The 20,120-nt window shown below is 53.5% G+C and overlaps 1 protein-coding gene and 1 long non-coding RNA gene across 10 annotated transcripts; one reads left to right on the plus strand and one right to left on the minus strand.

Moving 5' to 3' along the window:
• Positions 1 to 155: 155 nt before the first annotated feature.
• On the minus strand, positions 156 to 19,519 carry DENND2D (DENN domain containing 2D). Of its 6 annotated transcripts, XM_039841175.1 has the most exons (13): positions 18,814 to 18,905; positions 15,003 to 15,133; positions 14,252 to 14,427; positions 13,277 to 13,389; positions 12,529 to 12,598; positions 11,749 to 11,826; positions 10,543 to 10,683; positions 9,212 to 9,360; positions 6,688 to 6,865; positions 3,855 to 3,896; positions 3,345 to 3,429; positions 2,771 to 3,010; positions 156 to 2,321 (listed from the first exon to the last, which is right to left on the minus strand). In XM_039841175.1, exons 2-13 carry the CDS (start codon positions 15,088 to 15,090, stop codon positions 2,245 to 2,247), a joined length of 1,437 nt encoding a protein of 478 aa, XP_039697109.1. In that variant the 5' UTR covers positions 15,091 to 15,133; positions 18,814 to 18,905; the 3' UTR covers positions 156 to 2,244. The 6 variants fall into 6 exon arrangements, with proteins under 6 accessions (XP_039697109.1, XP_039697107.1, XP_039697110.1 ...); XM_039841173.1 differs by lacking the exons at positions 15,003 to 15,133; positions 18,814 to 18,905 and adding an exon at positions 19,290 to 19,519; XM_039841176.1 differs by lacking the exon at positions 15,003 to 15,133 and having other exon boundaries at positions 18,814 to 18,976.
• LOC120585017 (uncharacterized) lies at positions 4,981 to 9,218 on the plus strand. 4 transcript variants are annotated; one of them, XR_005648191.1, is made up of 3 exons: positions 4,981 to 6,584; positions 7,118 to 7,894; positions 8,381 to 9,218. It is a non-coding gene; the product is annotated as an uncharacterized LOC120585017 (long non-coding RNA). The 4 variants fall into 4 exon arrangements; XR_005648193.1 differs by having other exon boundaries at positions 7,139 to 7,894; XR_005648192.1 differs by having other exon boundaries at positions 4,990 to 6,584; positions 7,667 to 7,894.
• Positions 19,520 to 20,120: the final 601 nt, after the last annotated feature.

Genomic DNA, 20,120 nt, shown 5'->3' on the forward strand with positions numbered 1-20,120 from the left:
TATCGATGTTAAGTGAAGATGCACTGTACTACACTTTGCAATGAGAACCAGCTTTCCTCAGTAACTATAAACCAGATCTCCTTCATTGTATGTAGATAGTTCAGTTGCTTGAATGAAGAAGGGAGACAGCAGAAAAGGCTTAAACTATTGGCTGAAATGAAGTATTTTGTTATTTTTATTTATGCCCCGTTTCCAAAATCATGGATAAACAATAGCTGATTGCCTCGCCTGGCAGCCGGAACTCTGCTTTCTTGCACTTGGGGTTCCATCAATCCCATGTAATCTGGATTAGCAGTGAACAGTGAAATGTTTAATTTCTTTGCTACACTATAGCAAGAAGGGCAATCTCTCATTATCTTTGCTTGCTAGCAACTTCTCCAGAATCTGGGGTAGGTAGAGAAGTACATACAGGAAAAGGCTAGGGCAGACCAACTTTTGAAAGCTAGGACAAAGCACACCAGTGTCCCACAGTTGTTACATTTTTGAATGGGGACCAGAATCTGGATCTTCTGAATCCTGGTCCAGTGTTCTTTCCTATACCATACTAGGTTTTAGTGGGCAAAAGCCGTAAACTGAGATGCTAGAATCTTTTTCAGCACAGATTGAATCTGGAAAACACTCACATCTTTGGCGTGTGCTTCCCTCAGCTCTAGATACCATCAGTGTCATATTAAGGGTACATTTATAGTAAACCTCAACTGGCCATGATTCTTCTTGTGACTTGTGATCATATACCTGGTTAGGTATCAAGATCACCTTAAGAAGCTTTAAAATACAAGTTCCCAGGTCCTGTCTCTAGAGATGATTTGGTAAGTTTGGGAGGGGCCTCAGAAAGTATTTTCATAAGCTTCCCAGGATTCCGTCCTTGTTCTAAAACCTTTTAAGGGACAACTAGGTTTAGGAAACATTGCCATAAACTACCTAAAAAGATTCAATGACTCTCAGAAGCTGTGAACAGTTGTGGCATAGTTATGGGTGGCATGTGGGGACAGTGGAACACATGCCACTTGCAGTAAGTTTCTGTGCCCCCAAATCAAATCTCATTGGCTTTCATGTCAATTTGGTAACCCCGGACCCCTGTCTCACACTTTTAAAACATTTGTATTCTTTGTATAGGATTCAGGGGCCTCTGAGGATCACATTGACACACACATTAATAAGATGGAATGTTTGAAAGACAAGATGCCAAAAGTTTCCTGTCTCCTACAGCGTTTAAACAGAAGCTGTCGGTGGGGGTGCAGAGGGAAGATGGACTAGGTGACCATTAAGCCCCTTTGGACTTCAGATTGGGATTCTCTTTTCTCAAAGGGAGAATGGTCTATGCAGGGATCCCTTCACCTTTAACAAAGAGTTGAACTGGGCTTCTCAAAATAACGAAGTAGGAAGCAGATCTCCAAAACAAAAGGTTCCAAACCGGAAGTGGTGGGTAGACAGGCCTGTTTATGGAAGCAGTGTGGTGTTCTTCACTGCCTGCCGTCACTGAGTTCCTACCCTTAAGTTTCCCGAGCCTGTGCATGCTGCATTGCGGCTAGCAGCCTTTCCTCTCAGGAGTCTGGAAAGCTCACCGGACTAGAACCAACAACCGCTGTCCTGTCCCCACTGTTGTTGCTGCTAGTACCAGTATCCTTAGTCCTTCCTGTGAGAAGCGGAGCTGCTGACCCCTATAATTCTGCCACTCAAAACACAGCCCCAGAGTTCTGGGCCAGTAGGACCAGGTCCTCTACTTCTAGTCCAGTCTATTCTCCCATCTGTAGTCCTTGTCTTCCTTGTTCTGCCACCACCTCCCATGGTGGAAGCCAAAGATACACATTACCCACAACAAGAAGAGTTCACCTTTATTCTCATCCTCATGTCCACAGGCCCCTCTGTTTTTCATGTGGACGGCCTGAGCCTTTGGGTCACAGCCACTTTCTCCGTTGAGGATTTGGTCATAGTGGTTCCTGGAACAAGGCAGTTAGAACAACTTCTAAGTCTCTGCAACACCTATGCTACTGTTTCGTGCTTTGTGTCACCTCTGCAGAAAATGCAGTTTTGTGCCCAGCTCTGTGGGTACAGAGGTCAGAGCCTTTTCAAATCTTGAGATAGCTGATTCCAAGGATCCCAGACTCAAGACACCGGCTCGAAGCAAGACCTGGTTACCAGGACTTGGAAGAAGGCTGTGGAGCTTCGCTGCTCCTGCCGTGCTGGCAGGGGACAAGTCCAAAACTGGCATGTAGGTCCAATCACTCCTGCGTGCCACAGCTCTTATTTCACAGTCTTTTCCCTTGATTTCTTCTGTTTCTTCTGCTCCTCATATTCAAGTATTTTCTGTTGGAAGTAGCCTGTGGGTTCAGATACAGGTTTAGAGGCATTGAACCTGGCCAGGACAAGTAAGATGAGCTCGGGAATGAGGGTCAGAAGTGTCCTGTCTGCTCCCCGTGCTCTCCTTGCTACACCCCCATTTCTCCTGGGGGTCCCCTGCCCTCACAGGCCTCTGGAAATCCCAGTATTTAATATGGCCCAAAAAGGGGCCTACAGACAAAGCATAGGAATCAGCTAGACTTGAAGAGCACCGGGCCTCCGGCTGGCTAATGAACAGAGCAACTTCTACGAAATGTCAGGCCAGAGGGCATTTTCTTAGGCTTTAGCTTATTTCAGCCCCACTAGTAAGATCATGGCTCTTTCGCGGGCCTCTAGAAGGCGACGCTCCTTCCTTCCCTCCTCATCCCAGCGCCACACCTGACTTGGGGCGCACTGGCCCCCTCCGGGCTTAGGGGTCGTCACTGCGTACCTGCAGGGGGGTTCTTGCTCCTCTCAGCTTCCTGGATGAAAAGGGAGAAGAGCTGTGTCTTTACAAACTTCTTCACGAATCGGCGGTTGGCCTTGGAGTTCAGAGCCTTATAGAAGGCCCGTTCTTGGAAGTGGCCTTGCCCATTTGCTTCCCGTTTGATATAGGAAGCATAGTGACCCACAGTCTTGACAAAGAACTGCACAAAAGGGCCTGAAACGTGCTCGTTGATTTGTTCTGAAGCTGCAGGAGACATATAGAGGTCAACTCAGAGAGCAGCAGCAGGATGAAACTACCCACTCTTACCTCCAAGTGGCCATCATTGCAGGCTGAATGCTCTGGGGAAGGGGATGGGGTAGGCTTCATCATTACTAACTGACTCGTTAAAATGGGAGACTGGGTATGGGTTCTCCTCCATTGCTTAGGAAGAATTAAATCTCATGCTCAGACTTGCCCTAGAATCTAGGTCTGAGACCGGCCCAGACCTGCCAAGTGGGTCCATTTGTGTTCGGGAAGGAAATGGCTGGGAATCATGCCCTCAAGGGGAAACCCAAAATAAGAAGGTCCTGGGACTTACTCTGCAAGTCATTGATCCCCTGACCAAGAGCGTCTAAGATGTCATCTTGAAGCTTGGGTGGTAAGATGTCTTTTTCATCACCAACCTAGGAGAGGACAGAGGCCAGAGGTCAAGCAGTCAGCGAGGAGGTGTGAAGGCTGTGATAGAGGAGAAAGGCATGCATTCCGCACCCCTATGCCACCCCCAAATTAATAATCAGCCACATAGGAGAGAAACAGCCGAAGCTGGTTCTTGGACTTAGTTCGACTTGAAGCATCAGCAAGTCTCATCTCTACCCCTGCGGCTCCCAGTTTATACCCTTGCTGTAAAGGCACCAACACTGATTGCCTTGTTGTGAAGTCATCTGTGTCCTGGTTTGTACAGAGCTCCTTGAGCGAGGATAGGTCTTGTTGGCATGAGTTCTCACTCAGCAAAAGTACTTAAGCTCGTTGACATAAGTAGAACATGGATGAAACTAGAGTGACTGAGTTGATGGTGGGCCTGCAGGGGGCTCTGAACCCAGATACTCACTGACATTAAGAAGGTTCCTTCACGAAGATTCACCAACAGGACCTGAAATAAACACAGAGTGTCTTTGTCGCCTTCCCTTGCTTCACAGACCTCAAGAGGACTTACCACTTCCATTTCTGCCTGCAGCTGTACCTTTCAGCCCAAGCAGCAACACAAAATCAGCATCTTTAATTCTCATTTCCTATCTAACACTCCTTTCTCACCATTCCTCTCTTTGGAAATCTCAGTTCCCTTTCTAGGGAAAGGGTATGAGTGTGTAAGAAGGAGGATAAGGGAGGGGGGTAAGGTAGAAGGGGAACACATGGCCAGTCGCTCCCTCAACTCAACACCGAGTAGAGTAATTGCTTCTATACATGGAACTCGTACATGGCGCACGCGATCATTGTTTTGCACACTTACTTAATCCTCCCAACAGCCCCCGTAGAGGCAGGCACTATCCCTATTTTGCAGGTGAGGAAACAGACTCAAAGAAGTTGCTTGAGTTCATACTGCTAACAAATAGCAGAGCCAGCCTCCAAGCCCAGAATGCGCATCCCCAAGGTGGCACTCCTTGTACCCGCCTGCGACTCCCGCCCTCTGGTCAACTTTAGGACAGGGGTAGACATCTTCATGCTTGCAACAGCTTTCTGTGTAGCTGCCTGGAGTTCTAGTCTAAAAACTCCCTCAGCTTTGGGCCTTCACACAGGAAAGAGCAAGAGAAGGAAATGAGCCCAGAGTCAACAGGAAGAGGGGAGGGAAGGCGGTGAGGAGACCATGTGTCTCCAGGCTACAGGTGAGACAGGCACGGGGCTGGAACCTGGGCACCCTAAGTTCCAGTACCAGCTCCCTCCCTGCCTGAGGGGCCTTCAGTCTAGACCAGAGGTTACAAACAGGCATTCTGCTGGTTGGCATCCAACCTGCAGATCCGTTTCTTCGATCCTTAGAGCATTTTTAAATAATGGAATTAGTTTCCAATATTTAAATTGGAAAGTTGCATATAAAATTTGGATTTGGAGCTTCTGAAAACTGAGGGACTGGCGCTGGTCCTCATTTCTAAAGGATAACATTCAGGGGGAGCCGAGTGCAGCCGCCGCTGAGCAGGGCAGGCGTGTGCTCGACCGTTTGCCATCATCGGCAGAACCTGTGTTGGTCACTGAAACGCTGGCTGGGCTCCTGTTTTCGGTTTGGACTCTTGGTCTTGACTATAGCGTGAATGATCTTTCCATGTTCTCTTCCTCCACATAAAAGGAAAGAGAGGGACTGGAAAGTGTGCCAAAAGACAGAGCAGGCACTGTAATTACCCGTCAAGGGAGAAAAGTTGAACTAGTCCAGGCCTGAAACCACTTGCATATGTTGGCTCAGATGCCTTCACTCAGGGACGGCTGTTCACTTGGGGGTTGGGAGGTAAGAGTGTGTGTGAGAAAACTGTTATGTGAAGTCATTACCCAAAATCTTTCTCGTGTTGGGGTACATTGCTGTTTATCAAGGAATCCCTTCTAGAGCATATACGGGGAGTCAGGGCACCCCCCACGCCTGCCCTGCCTCGTGCCCTGCCCCTTTCACAGAGCAGCCGCTGAAGAAGAAGACAGGCCAGGACTCTTGTATGGCAGGAGCTGCAGGCTGCTGGCCTTGGGGTGTCTTCCTGCCTGGCCATCGGCAGCGGGAGGAGCCACAGCTTCCGAGGAGCTGGAGCTACAGCGTCAGGAAGTTTCACAACTTCTAGGGTAGGGACGTTTTAAGTCTTATTGCTAAACACGGGGGCTGATACTCTGCCCCAGTTAGTCATGAGGCGAAGGCTCGTTCAAAGGGCGTGTGTACTCAGTGATTCTGAGGAGGGCTGGGAAGGCCAGGACGCAGGAAGGGACACACCTTCCTCTCCAACAGTGCTGTGTAATGAGGATTGAGCTGCTCCCTCTGCCGGGTTCCACCACTGCCTGTGTGGCCTCGGAAATGTCGAATTCCCGGGACCTCAGTTATTTCTTATGTAAATGGGGAAATCCTGCCATGAGGGCTGGTTCCATGCCTCTTTAGTAGTTTACTGCTAGCCGCCCCCCTTGGGTGGTCCTTCTCTGCACAGAGGGTGTCAATGGTTAACCAGTCCAGAAATACATCTCTAAGTAACTCTTCTCGCTTGAGATTATAGTAATGTGCCGTCTCTTGAAAGTTCCTACTGACAGCTCTAAGCAGAGCACATGTTTTGAGTTGTTCTTCCAACACTGGAGATAAGATTTATGCTATGAACACCCATTTTCACCACTGGGCCCTGGTGTGTCTGGGGCACTGTCAGGAAATAAGCTGACAGAATCAAAGGGCTGTGTCCTCAATTGTCAGCTGAGCTCTGAGCTAATCAGAAAGATGACTCTTGCTGCAAAAATCTGCATTTTCAAGACTCCTACTTTTCAAGAGAGCTACCTTAGTTAGCTCACGGCCAAGGAATGAGAATGAATTCCAGTGGGGTGTGTGCTGTATAGACCAGTTGTGCTTATTCATTCAGATGAGATATGGGAGGCCCCAGAGCCTGCCCATAGGGGCTGACTGGCCTAGGACAGTTGGATGACCCCCACATAAGCTAGGTGCTGCTCCAAAAGGAAAATGCTCAGGAGGAGGGAGCTGACACTCACTGAGCATCGGCTCTGTGTCAGGCACCAGGCGAGGATCTTCATGCAGCAGGCGACTGACTCCCCCTAGAATCCTTAGGAACGGAACACTGTCATCCCTATTTTACAGACGAAGCAGCTCGGTCTTAAAGAGGTAAGCAGCTTGACCCAGATCACACAGCTGTTAGCAGCAGAGCTGGGGTCCAGATCCAGGTCTGCCTGGCTCCACACTCTGCCTTCCTCTTGCTGCGTCTTACCTCCTCCATGGGGCTCTCCGTAACCTCCTGCAGAAAGCGCATCTGCACTCCAACCATGAAGGGGGTGGGGCAGCAGACCGTGGCCAGCAGGCTCTCGGGGACGACGGGGATGTAGGTGTGCGCCCAGCTGAAGGGGTAGAGCAGCGCAGCAGCAGCGTGGATGCACTGAGACAGGGTGCTGGGGACAGGGCACCGAGAACGAGAGTCAGAGCGGCCTCCCCGCACCCCCAGCCCTGCACCCCGCCTGCCCACCACCAACGGCAGCTGCCGTGACTGCTTCCTGTGCAGATGCGCACTCAAGTCTGGGAGCCGCGCTGGTCAGAGCTTGTGACTTCTAGCGGCTGGGAGGGGAGGGGAGGGACAGAAACCAGCAGAGGCTGCGGTTCCTCTCATCAAGGATGGGGCCTCTTATTTGATCTTCCTTACCCAGTCAGTCATCTCAACTCACTAGCGGACAAAAATAAAAGTGACTCCGAAGAGAGGAGGAAAGAAGAAATGCCTTCGCTGAAACCGATTATCGATTGCGCTCCTGTATGCGCACCTCGGCGCTAAGGATGGGGATACGAGGCAGAGGAAGATGCTGACCCTGCTTAAGGAACTCACGGTGTAGTCAAGGAGACCAGCCCGTAAACACTGGGTGCAGCAGACAGGCGAACCGTTTTTTCTCCTTATGTCTATCCACCCTCCTGCCCAGTCTTTACATCTCACGGCTCCCTCTGGCCATGAGAGGTTAAAAGTTACCAGGTTGGCGCCTGAGTTTGCTTGGGAAATTCCTGGATTCCAGGAACCCCTGCCCAGCAATTCCTACCCGGAAAGTCCCACGGAGGTGCCTCCTCTCCCGTTTCCAGTGAGGCATTCCCGGTGTGACCCTCGCCTCAGTCACAGCTCTGGCCCAGCTCCTCCCCCCTGCACCACAGCACGACCCTTCTCTCTGTCTTCTCTGTTCCCCACGAGCGTCCCCTGCTCTTCATTTCTCCAGGCTGCCCCAGACCGAGGCCAGTGAAAACACATGCGGAAACCTTGTTCCAATTCTTGGTATCAAGCTAGCGCTTCCTGAGTGGGAAACATCGAGCCTCTGAGAGTCTAGCCAAGGCCTAGGCTGACTGGAAGTCCCCTCCCTGCCAGCAATTCGGAGATCTGATAAACTCCATCTGGGAAGGAAGTGGGGAGTGGAGGGATCTCCCTAGAGAATGCTAATGCCTGAGAGGTAAGTCCTGCCAGCCTCTGCCCATGTCCCGACCAGCTGACACCTGGAGCCGCCTTCACTTCCAAAGCGCCGATGTTAGGGGAAAGGCCCAGAATCCCAGCTCTCGACACACTGGAGCTTCTCGTTTCCCTGCAGGGCTGGGAGTGGAGGAGCTCTTCCCAAAGCAAAAGCTTACACCACTTCCCTCCACGATTAGCCTATTTGTTACCACTGGTTTTATAGAATTTTCAACCCACAGAGCCCACTGCCTGCCCAAGCTCCCTTTCCTCTAAAACCCACAGCATTCACCTGACCCTCTGGCCTAACATTCGGTTGCCCCACAGCCTTTTCTTCCTCTTCCCTAAGATACAGAACCAAGGTTGTCAGCCCAATATTGGCTTTCTCCCTCCCCCGGACGGACGTGACTAGAAGGCCAACCTCCCACTGTTCGGATATTTTTTTCCTTCTCTCATTTTATCACGTATCATCTCCCTCTGACTTTCTCAGATTCGAAGTCTCTAAGAGGTAGAGACCAAGACATGACAGCTACACACAGGGACCAACTCAGCTGTGAACATCTTATAAAGAACAACCTAGCGCTTACCGAGACTGCCTGGTCGGGTGCTAAGTGCCAAAGGTGCATTATTTCATTTAATCCTCACCATACTCTTATGAGGTCGATGCAATACATTTCTCCATTTTACAGATAAGGGGATCATGACTTCAAGAAGTTAAGAAACTAACCTAAGGGGAACCACGTAAGGAAAGATGGAAGGTCAGGACTCGAGCCTCATTCCGCTCATTTCAACACCGATGCTTTCAACCACTGCAGAATTCTGCAGCCCCTGAGGTCAAAGACTATGTCTTGTTTGTCTATATCTTCCCGATGCTTGGCAAACAGCTGACACGCGATAAATGTTTGTTGAATGAGTAAGTGGATAGATGAGATGTGTTTGCCATTAAGGATGATGGGCTTGACCTCCATACCATTATACTCCTTCCTGCCCTGTCCTCGCCCTCTCTCCCTCCCTCAGCCTTGCACGAGCAGAATCCTATCAGCATCTGCCCTGACTTCTCGGCCTGGGCTGTCCCGGGATCACATCATACTCAGAGCTAAATCAGAAACCTTCCTCGAGCTTAGGCAGCAATCACGTTGAGAGGCAGAAGCAGGGGAGCCGGAACGGCTTCCTTGAAAGGTTTAGCGCAGACCGAGACCCAGAGGTGGGAGGGCGAGGACACGGGTCCTACAGCTTGATTTCCTTCCAGGACCTTCCAGCTGTCCCCTTGGACCCAGGGAAGCCAGTCAGTCCAGGTCGGCTGCTCAGCAACTGGACCCACCTGAGATCTTCTGCCAGGAAGATGAGTCTTCTCTCCAGCACTGCGGAGGCAAAGATCTGAACGATCTGTTCAAGACTGAGACACTGCAACAGAGAATTAAAATCCACGTGTTCTAGGTGGGAGTCCAGGGGCCGTGTCAGCGAGATGAACTGTGGGGAAAGCAGAGAGAGAGGGTGTCACCACAGAGGCCGCCCACAGACCCGAGTGCCGGGACTCTGCCGGCCTCCGCTCCACTCTCCCCACAGGAGTAAATCTGATCCCGTCTCTCCCCTGCTAAACACCCAACCTCGGTTTCCTTTTGCTTGGGGATAACACTGATGTTGTCATCCCGGCATAAGCCGCGAAGTCCTGCCTCCCTCGCTGCCCTCGTGGAGCCCACTCCACCTCCCTCCCCACGCCGCCTCCTTCCCGGCCCCCAGCGCGGCGCACTCTCCCCTGCCCGAGGTCCTCAGCTGGCGAGGCCTCCCCGGGGCGCTCTTCCCCTTGGCTCTCGTCCTCATGCCAGTCTCCGAGGCCTTCTCTGGTCACCGTCGGTGTTTTCTGCCATTTCTCACGCAGCGTACGATTTTTTTTCCCCTTTCGTCACGATCATACGCTTTTTAATTATATATTTATTTGTTCATTTTCTTATTTCACGTCTGTTTCCCCCACTAGACTTTTAGCTCCATGACGTCAGGGACCATGTTCCTTTTATTCACCACTTCATATCCAGAAAATAGTCAAGCTTGGCGCCTAGCGAACATTCCATACTTATCTTCTGAGTAAGTGAAAAGGCCCAGCCCCTCCCCGGATTTTTATATGGGGGAGCCAAGGTTCAGAGGGACACAGATTCTCCAGAGGACCAGGGGTCAGCACTGGAATTCTTAAAACAATGTTCTACTTGCTGCTTTGTCTGCTCAGTGCCTTAAAACAATAGCATCCCCATGAGGCATGGGTGGGGACTCAGGGTGGATGAGTGATAAGAAAGAGACAGGTGGAGGCCACAGTACTGATGTGGACAGCCACAGGAGGATGAGGGTGCGGCGTGGGGGCAAGTGGCAGTTTGGGGGCTGGAGGCAAAGTCCCTTCTAGCACCAGGAACCTCAGCCTACATGGTTTATTTATTATAAATACAAGTCTTGGTGGTTTGAACAGTGACTAGGTCCCTGTAAACATCAGGTTGGGAGGATCAGAAGATTTGGGGTCTGATTTTCAGCTCCGCCAGTAATTCAAGCCAAGATCCAGTCCCTGCCCGGCTCAGTTTCCCCATATGTTAACTCAGTGAATCGAAGGGCTGATAAGAAGCCTGCCTCTTCCAGCCAGGGAGTGTCTCCCCCGTTTTGCTAACCCACCTCAGTGCCTGAGTCGGGGATGAAGCTCTTAAGGGTGACAGTCTTCCCAGGAGCGGGAAAGGCCGCCTCTCGGAGGCCCTGCATGAACGGGTAAATGACTGCCATGGAGATCTGGTGTCTCTTCTCCACTTCATCCAGGATCTGCACGGAAAAGGACCACGGGAGGCAAGGTAAAAGGGAAGCCGCTGGGCGAGGGGCAGAGACCCCGTGTGTGAGGCTCTGCATGGGTCCAGCCAGTCCTCACGTGACTTCTAGCCCCTCCACCAGCTGGTTCTCTCCTCCGGGCAGAGACCGGTCTGCTGCTTATCTCCTGCTTTTCCCTAGCCTTCTCTTCATCCTCTCCCCACCAATCCATGTTCTTCTCTTCTCCAAACATCAGCATAAACTACCTGCCCCACAGAGCCATCCCAGAGTAAACCCATCATCCATGATGGTCCATGGTCACTCATGCCAGTTGGAGTGTGAGCCAAGAAGCCTGGGCCTCTTGGCTGCCACTCTGCCCTCCAACTTCCACTGAGGACTCCCCAAGGCCAGAGGCAGCCTTCGTCCCTCAGAGCCCCACACAGATGAACACTTCCCCCAAGCAAAGGCTGATGGAGTTTCCTGCCTTCATCTTCCAAGGGGCCTGCTGCCGGAGTTGGGGACAGAGCACACCAAAGCCCTTTTTGTGGCCACCACGACACTCCCCATCCCTTCCGAGGGACTTCTCTCTGAGTCTGACTCAGATGTACCGGCTCGCAAATGAACTCCAGCAGAAGTCCCAGAACCCTCATCTTCCCTTCTGCCCTGGAAGGAGTCGGAGGGAGTCCGACATTGTGTAATAATTATCTCCACATTTCTTCAAAGCTCTGCCTTTCTCACAGGTCACCTCACACCAGCCCATGAGCTAGAAAGGTGTGGGACCATTATATGCATTTGACAGACAAAGAAACTGAAACTCCTGATTCCTAACCTGGGCTCCGCCCACTGTCCTGATCCAGCTGCTTTCCCGCCTGGCTGGAGTCACACCGAGACAGTCAGTACCTTAGGTTCAGTTCCCACTTTTCTCTAAAACCAAGTGGAGCCCAAGACCCTGTCTGCCACATTTTACCCATGTGTGGCTCGGCTGACACTGGCTGTAAGGGGGAAGCCCCACCACGGGCTCAGGAAACCCGGGCAGCCAGGAAGACCTGGGGCCTGGGGAATCCCGCCCCACCCCGCCCCTACCTTGGAGAACAAGCCGAAGCAGCCGACACAGCTGATGATGCAGTACACCTTGGGGAGGCGAGGGCCGGGGCCGGCGGGCTGCGGGGACAGAATGGTTCGGTCAGTGCTGCAGCCTCCCCAGAACCTTCACCCAGCTGGGGCTGACGGGGCATCAAGCTGGTGTCTGGGGCTGGGGATTCATGGTGAAGAGTGGGCTGGGTGGAGAAAGGCCTGGCTGGACAGCGGTCCCGTTCATGGGACAGGCAGCAGGGAGGCCAGAGCGACCACCAAAGTCAAAAGAAGATGACCTTGACGGGGCCGGTGGGCTCGCCGGCGGGCACTGCTACCAACTGGGGTCAGCAAAGAGAGGGGGCAGAGATGAGGAAACGATGAGGGAGGAGGGCACTGTGAAAGTGACTCCGAGAATCCTGGGAGCCGAGAATGGCCTTTACATCCCAGTCCGTGACCTGGGAGGCTCCCGGGGCCACGGCACTAAGGCCTGGATTGAGAAGGCGGAGAGGATCAGGTCGGAGGCTCCCTCGGAGGGGAGCTGTCGAAAGCTGGGGAGAGCAAAGACCGAAGCGTGGAGAGCGAGGTCCCTTGGGTGGGCGAGGAGAGGCGTGTGTCCCCGTTCTCGCGGGGTTGCAGAGGGCACTAACATGGCAGCCGGTGCTGGGCTGTGCGCTCTCTACAACCACCACTGCCAGGGAGGCTGGGCTTTTGCAGCTGAGGCTTGAGTGAGCCCAGCTGTGGAGCCGAGAAGGCCGCAGAGAGGAGGGGGCGGTTCTGAGCTGCACAGACCAAGAGGCGCCTGCAGTATCCAATCTTCCTGCTCCCGTCCACATTGGTCAGAACGAAGGAGAAGGTCTCCCTGAGGAAGAGCAGACAAGGTTTGCATTTGCTCACTAGACTCTAGACCAGGAAGGCGGTCAGCCTCAGGGGGTGCTCAGGGGGCTGCGAAGGGCCAAGGGAGCTGCAGATTCGTCGTGAGAATGATAACACCAGCGATTTATTAAGTGCTTATTGGTGCCAAGCTCTAAACGCCTCATCTTATTTAATTCTCAAAACAACCTTTTGAGGTAGATTCAATTATCCCCACTTCGAAGATGAAGGATCTGAGGCTGGGAACATGTTTCTGTCCAAGATCATTCAACTCATAAGTGGTGAAGACAAAATTCAGACTCGGGCAGTTGAAATGCGGGGCTCATGCTGTCGGGACTTTGCCATGTTACCTTCTCAGAGGCCGAGGGCCTCCTCCTAAGTCCAGTGTCTGCCAGTGACAGAGTCAAAACCCAGAGCCGATCCTTTCTAGCGCAGAGGTAACCGGTTAACTCAATTAGCTAAGTTCCTTGGCCTCGAGGGCCCCCAGCCAACATGTTGGTAATGAATCAACTGAGTCCCTCCAGGTCATGAGAAAAGCTGGGGAGGAACTGGCGTGCACACCCAGCGAGGAGGTGCGAGGGGGCCACACGGCTCCCGCTGGTCTTTCTCCCCCAGTCCCAGAGTCCGTCCGGGGGTGGGGGTGGGGGGGTGAGCAGTGGGCAGTTACCTGGGATACTCAGTGAGGGGCGCCCACTCGTTCCCATCTGGGAAACAAAACAAGGGGATGGCACTAAGCAGCCGCTCCTCCTCCTCCTGCTGGCCCCGAAGCAGGTTCTCCCGCTGTAAGGAACAGGGAGAGACACGTGGGTGCGGCAGGCAGGGGCAGGCGGGAGAGGGCTGGAGGGCTGGCACGCTTCCACCGAGCCTCCGAAGCAGTCTGAGACTAAGCTTTGCCACCGGCATGGGGTCAAAGGGTGCCTCTGCCTGTCACTCTGCACTGGGATTTCATCCCGGGTCTGGAAGGAACGACCGCCAAGGCTAAAGCAGCCCCTCCTGGGCCACGTCTACATGACCCTGAGTTAGACTTCAGCCTCCTGAGGATCTACATAGTCAGGAAGGGGGCCAGGGCCACACTGAAGACAGAAAGGCAGGCAGAGCACCCGGCTTCCTGTGAGGCCCGCGTGAGAGAAAGGAAGCAGCACAGCCGCCTCCCCCTCAGGATTAGTGAGAAGGAAGCCCTGTCCCTGCCCCACTGCCCAGTATGGGAGCCACCTGGGGCCTGATACATTTGCTGTAGCCACAGGCTGAGCCTGGCCACCAGCCGGAAGCCCTGCCACCCTGTCCTTCCCGCCCATCCCAGGGAGGCGATTCCTGCAAGGGAAGCTTCTCTCCGGAGAAGGGTGACTGGGGATGGGATCGGGAATAACCAGGAGGTCCCTAAAGGGACATAAGAACTAGCCCAGTTTCCCAGCGAGGGAGCCTAGGTCAGCATCTCACAGAAAAGAAGCCAGACCTAGATTCTGTGGGTGATAAGAGAACACGGGGCAGGCCCGCAGGAAATGGGAGCGGCGGGCTCAGGGCAGCTCTAGACTCAGACTCTGGCGAGGTGGGGAGACTGAGCGGGCACCCCCACCACCCCCACCCCGCTGCCTCTCAAACACGGCATCTTCTGTCTCCCCCCGCCCCCTCCTTCAGTCCTCACCTTGGGAAACTGGTAGGTGATCGTGGGCTCATAATCCTCCCCTGACCGCCGTTTTTTTAAGGAGACAACGAGGAGGTATTCGAAGAAATGCTGTCCTCCAGCAAAATTGGTCAGACAGTGCTCCTGGGCCCTTTCTGGCTCCTTTGCAGCTTCTTCCGAATTGTCCTGGGCAGATCCTGAAACAGAGGCACAGGGCCCATCGGTATCGCATCGATCCATGCCCTGAGTGGCCTCTGTGAGGCTCCAGGCAACTTCCGCACCTCAAGGCCACCCTGCCAACGCCAACGTGGAGTTTCCCGGAGCCTGCCCAGCACCTCAGGTCCTGGAACAGGACCAGAGCCAACCGGGCAGTTTCCATGCCTGCCCCGGGAGATGTGAAACCACGGGGAGAAAAGAAGAGAAAAGAAACCACTGGTCTGGAAGCCAAGGAAATGTACTGGAAAGGCCGCCTGGGAGGCCCTATGCCCCAGGGTACCACGGAGGCTCCACCTACCCACAGGGTGCTCAGGACGTCCGTACCCAAAACAGTGTGCCCTGCCCAGACCTGGGCTCACGAAACCAGAACAGGCACGAGGGCCATGTGGCTGTGACCACGCCAACCCCCACGGGGGGGAAACCTCCCGGCCCGGTCACGTGGGGGACGAGGTGGAAGTCAAGATTTAAGGAAGAGAAAAAAAGCGTTTCAAGGAAGAAACAGCCGCATCAATGAGAGTGACCCTGGAAAGAAGGAAGTGGGTAATCCAGTCCAGACCTGCTCGGAGTCGAGGCACCCATTTCTGGAACAGCCTGAGCATCCCGCCTATCACTGGTCCTTCCCTCTTCTCGGGCCTGTGGGGCATGGAGCGCTACCCTTTCCTCCAACGCGAACTGGCTACAGAAAGCCTGAGGAAGGGGCAGCCGCTTCAGTGTCCAACCACAGCTCGATGAAGCCGAGCCCCACGCTGTCTTCCAAACAAGAGAGAGCAGTTTCCATCCTGTGCAGCCGATGGTTGAGCAAGAAGGATGTGACGGGACCCAGGAAGGCAGCCGAATGCCCGTAGTGACAGAGGCAGCATCCTGGCACTGCAGCTCAGACCTCAGCTCCTCCCAAGAGCCCCAGGGTGTGGTGAGACAAAAGGTCACGAGCAAACATCTCCAAGGCCCAGCTGCTCCTGGGCTAAGGGCTTTGAATTCTGGGCGGCAGATTATACAACAGGTTGATTCACAACCTCAGGAAAGTGAAGAACGCCTGATAGCATCAGACTGTGGGTACTGGAACCTGGCTGGGCCCAGGACAGGGATCTTACATCCCCGTAACTTTGATTCTTGACCTTTCAATTCTCAACCTGTTCAACAGCAGCCAAAAGCCCCTGCAAGGCCACCTGTCACACACTGGGACTTCCAGGATTTCAGGGCTGCAAGCAAGAGCACAGGACCAAACATTTCGCTTTCCCTGATCAAGATCAGTAGACTTGGCCCATTAATGATCTAAAAGGAGAAATTATTCTAGCAAGAAGGAATCTTGGAAATCAAGGCAAACCTAAAAGCCTCCTCTCCTGGTGGTGAAGCAGAGGGCAAAGTCCATCTCTGAGCTGGAGAGTTCCTGATATTTCAGGAGAATTACAATGGCGTACCTCTCACCCCTGCAAAATGTCCTAAGACAGACTTCTCTCAATGGGACCGGTTCCAGGGCTCCAGCAAAGACTCCCCCTTGCAAATAAGAAGCACCGAATCAGGACATTCTCCCTGGCCTACAGTAGGGGACTGGTTGCATCAGCAGCCTGAGGGTCACTCAGTGGCAGTGGAAAGCATCCAGGTGATCTCCACACCACCCTCATTTCTGCTCAGTCTTTTTTCCCTGTTCCCCTAGTTCAACAGTTCTGCCCAAACTAAAGGAAAAGCAGCTTGCCTCTGGGGCTCCAGTGGTGTCTGGAGCCGGGGAAAGAGAGAAAGAATAGCCCTAAATTCTCACATAAACCCTTGAGTGAGTGAAACCACAGGGTAAGAGAGAAGGACTTTGGCCATGAAGCTGTGCCTACAAGGAGCCAGGAGGCAACAGGGTTTGGAGCCAGTGTTTGCCACTCCTGCAAAGAATTAGCAGCCCCCTGGAAAAAAGTGGGGCACTAAAATAGTGGAAACGGCCGCCTTGCTCTTAAGCGCTTCAGATCTGGCTTTCGTGGGACTGGTAAAAACCAGCACTCAGTGGCCCAGCCATGACTCCTGGGGAGAACCCCCATCACAGTAAATAAGGATGTTACGAATGCTATGATGGTGAGAACAGTCAGTGACCCGGAACACTCAGAGCTGTTACCACACCTTGCTTGCAACCTGCACAGACTTGTTGCACAATCCTCACCACCTGCCTGATGAACAACCATCTTCCTAACACAGGTGGGGAAACTGAGGCACAGAGTAATTCAGGGACTAACAGAATCTGTTGGGGGTGGGAATTATGAGAGTTCTATGCCATGCTCCTGCCTTCTGGAAGTAGGACACACCAAACATCCCACAAATGTGGGATGCCTCCTGTTTGCAGAGGACTTTGAGACCAAAATCTTTCGCTGACTATTCCAGAACCTCAGGAAATTATTCCTTTCCCTAAATCCCTTAAGTTGCAATTTACAGCCCATTTCCTCCTGCTTTATCAGGAGAGCCAAGAGAACAACAAAACTCACAAACTCAAACAACAAAAAAAGTTACTTCACTTTTGGATTGAGGCCCAAGTAGTCCAGAAAAAGATTGCTATCTCCTACCTTTCAAAGGGAGTTATCAGCAGAAGACAAAACATCCATCAAACACACGTATTTCATATAAGTCATCTCATTTAATTCCCAGTGCCCTAGAAAGGAATTATTATCCTGGGTTTTAAATTAAGGAGGGAGCCACCCTTTCTCAGAAAGTCAGGAGTCTGGTTACACTTGTTCTTCCACTAGGAAGCTCCACCCACAGCCACCTGGGGAAAGCCCCAGAACAGGTTAGAATATAGGTGAGGGGAGTTTCTGGAACCTTGATGTAGAAAGCTGGCCCTTCCTTTTCTAGCTCAGCTGCTCTCAACCCAGGATGACCACTGCCACACCTCCCCACCAGAGTAATTTATGCCTGCACGTACACACATACACACACCCACCCCCTCCTATCACGCAACTGCCCTATAGCCAAAAGAGCCAAAGAAGGGGAAGGGACTCCCCAGGACATGGAGGACAGGCAGAAGGTATAAAGAGAGCCCACTCTGCTGGCCTGACAGGTGCCAGACCTCAGGACAGGTAATACTGGCTGCTCATCTTCCAGTCCTTCCATGTCCAGGAAGCTCCGGGCACAATCGTCAGCCTAGTTTGGGGCCACGGTGGGTGGAGACAACTGGATTGTCATCTCCAGGCTGGAGGAAACAGACCCTTGCATTCACAAGGAATCCTCAGGGTTGAGGGAGACCAGGAAAGACCAGGACAGGGCTCTCCAGAGAGGAGAGGACACCAGCCTCACCCCACAGTCCCAGGCCTCTGTCTCCACACATGATCTCTGACCTCTCTGCCTTGGTGGGATGGAATGACCGGATACTGGAACCCCATGTTTAGGGAGAAGAGCAAGGGCTGAAGGTGGAGGGTAGGGCTGTTGGCAAAAGGAGCACTGATCTCTCTCCCAGGGCTCCCCAACTCTGGGGCTTGGGGTGGGGTAGGGGTCTCACGCAACTTTTTGACTTTCCATTGTTAGAACAGGTGTGCTGTCTGGGAACCACCCCTGCTTACTGTCCCGTTGGCTTTCTCTTCAGAAGGTGGGACCTCTGGGCAAGCAGTTGAGGGTTATTGCTACTCAGCCATAGGTCTGGCCAGTGAGAAGCAGCAATAAATGTTTGTTGAATGAATAAAATGAGTGAATTTCTAATTGTCTTCCTTCCAAAGCCCCTCCTAAGAGAGGGACTGACTATTGACTACGAACTAATAACCACAGTCCTGAACTGGAGGAATTATTCTCACCCCACGGGTGGGGGTTTAGGGGGGCGTGCTCACACATTCTAAGGAAGCAGCTCAGCAGGTGCCACCCCAGCTCTGCTAGTGACCACAGACTCCAGGGCCCTTTGATGCCCTTGGGCGGGGGTGGCACGTCGTCAGGGAGACCAGTTATTCTGGCCTGTGGCTATTTGCGGCGCAGCGGGAAGTCGCCAAGTGGCCTATCCCAGCGGGGCAGGCCGGGGCGGGGCGGCGGGCACCCCAGAGCTGAGGCGGGGTGCGGGAGGGCGCTCCAGGCACACTGCAGTTGCACCGCAAGCTTCCTGACTGGAATAACACGTGGTACCGGGGCCCCACAACCGTTTCCTTTGCCCGGCCGCCTCCTCCTGACCCCTGCTGGCCTGGCCGCTCATCTGACCTCTGACCCCGTCCCCCCCTGGTCCTGTCCACCCCTACCTGCGCCTCTCTCCTCTCACCTGAGCCCTGCCCTGTCCTCTCAAATGCCCGGCGGACTTCTCCCGGATCCCGACTCCCCGCGCCGCGCTCCCCGGCCCCTGGCGCGGTCAGCCTCGTGTGCTGGCCCCAGTCCCCGCGCTGCCCTTGCGCCCCAGCGCCCCAGCGCCCCAGCCCGGCACTAACCCCCACGGCCGCGCTTCAGTCTCAGGCTGGCTCGGAGGCGGCGGCCGAGCCCATCCATGGCCCCTCCAGTGCCCCGCGCCGGCTCCCGGGTCCGCGACGGCCCCGCCCCCCGGTGCCCGACCTCCTCGCGCCCGACACTTTCGCTTTCACGCGGGGGGAGGCCGAGGGGACCCGCCCGGGGCGGGGCGGGGCGGCGCACCTTCCGGACTCGGCCCAATCCCCGGCGCACCTGGGCGGGCCGGCGCGTCCCTCAACCACCGCGGGAGCCCGTGGGGTGACAGAGGGCGCTCGACGCGAGTCCGGGAGGGGTGGCGCCACTTCGCTCCCACCTTCCGTGGGGCGCCCCGGGAAGCTTGCCTTTCCGTACCCCGCAGTCCCGAAACGCGCGGACTTCTCGCCAAGTCACCCCCCTACCTCCGTGGTACTGGATGGGGGTGCCCTGAGGGGGCGCACCGTCCAGGTGGCCGCGACCTTACCCCAGAAGGGGATAGAGTTTTCAGAGTCGCCACACCTTTCCGGCCCCTCCATCTCTCCCCCTGCAACTGCTTCAGCCTCTCGCCAGTGCCAGATCCTTTGCTGTGTTTGTCCTTCCACCCACGGGGCACGTTGCCTCATTCTATTCCCGGTTCCACTTCCCCAACGAGCCGGAGGGAACCTAGGGGAGCCATATGGGCTCCTGAGGAGGGAGAAGAGATGTGGCTCGGGTCCTCATCCTGTCTCCTTTCGGAGTGTGTGTGTGTGTGTGTGTGTGTGTGTGTGTGTGTGTGTAGCCAGGCTGCTTTGATTGGGTAACATTGGTGAATAACATCGTATAAAGGTCAGGTGTACAACCTTATAATACGACATGTATATATACTCTACTGTGTTCTCACCACCCGAAGTCTAGTCTCTTTCCATCACCACATGGTTGATCCCCTTCCCCCTCCTCCCCTCTGGCAGCCGCCTTCTGTCCTCTGTATCTTCCTACGAGTTTGGTGTTTTGTTTCTTTTCTCCTTCAACAGATGATTGGTAAAGATGCGACATATATATATATATATATATATATATATATATATATATATATATATATATATATATACACACACACACACACACAATGGAATATTACTCAGCTATGAAAAGATGAAATCTTGCCATTTGGGACAACGTGGGTGGATTTTGAGAGTATTATGCTAAGGGAAATAAGTCAGACAGAAAAGGACAAGAACTGTATGATTTCACTGATATATGGGATATAAAACAAAAAGCAATGAACGTCTACTGTGTTCTTGGGCAGATGAGCAAAATGAGGATAAAGCCTTGTCCT

The sequence above is a fragment of the Pteropus medius genome, unplaced genomic scaffold (genome assembly GCF_902729225.1).
Source record: "Pteropus medius unplaced genomic scaffold, Ma_sr-lr_union100, whole genome shotgun sequence".
Classification (NCBI taxonomy): Eukaryota; Metazoa; Chordata; class Mammalia; order Chiroptera; family Pteropodidae; genus Pteropus; species Pteropus medius.

What these genes read in the sequence shown, in the direction of transcription:
- DENND2D (XM_039841173.1), bottom strand. Translation starts at nt 19,428, where the DNA reads ATGAGGCAACGTGCCCCGTGGGTGGAAGGACAAACACAGCAAAGGATC. An exon ending in TCACCTACCAGTTTCCCAAG is followed by an intron (nt 13,390 to 14,251) that starts GTGAGGACTGAA and finishes TGTTCCTTACAG; the next exon opens with CGGGAGAACCTGCTTCGGGG. An exon ending in TCCCCGACTCAGGCACTGAG is followed by an intron (nt 9,361 to 10,542) that starts GTGGGTTAGCAA and finishes CTTTCCCCACAG; the next exon opens with TTCATCTCGCTGACACGGCC.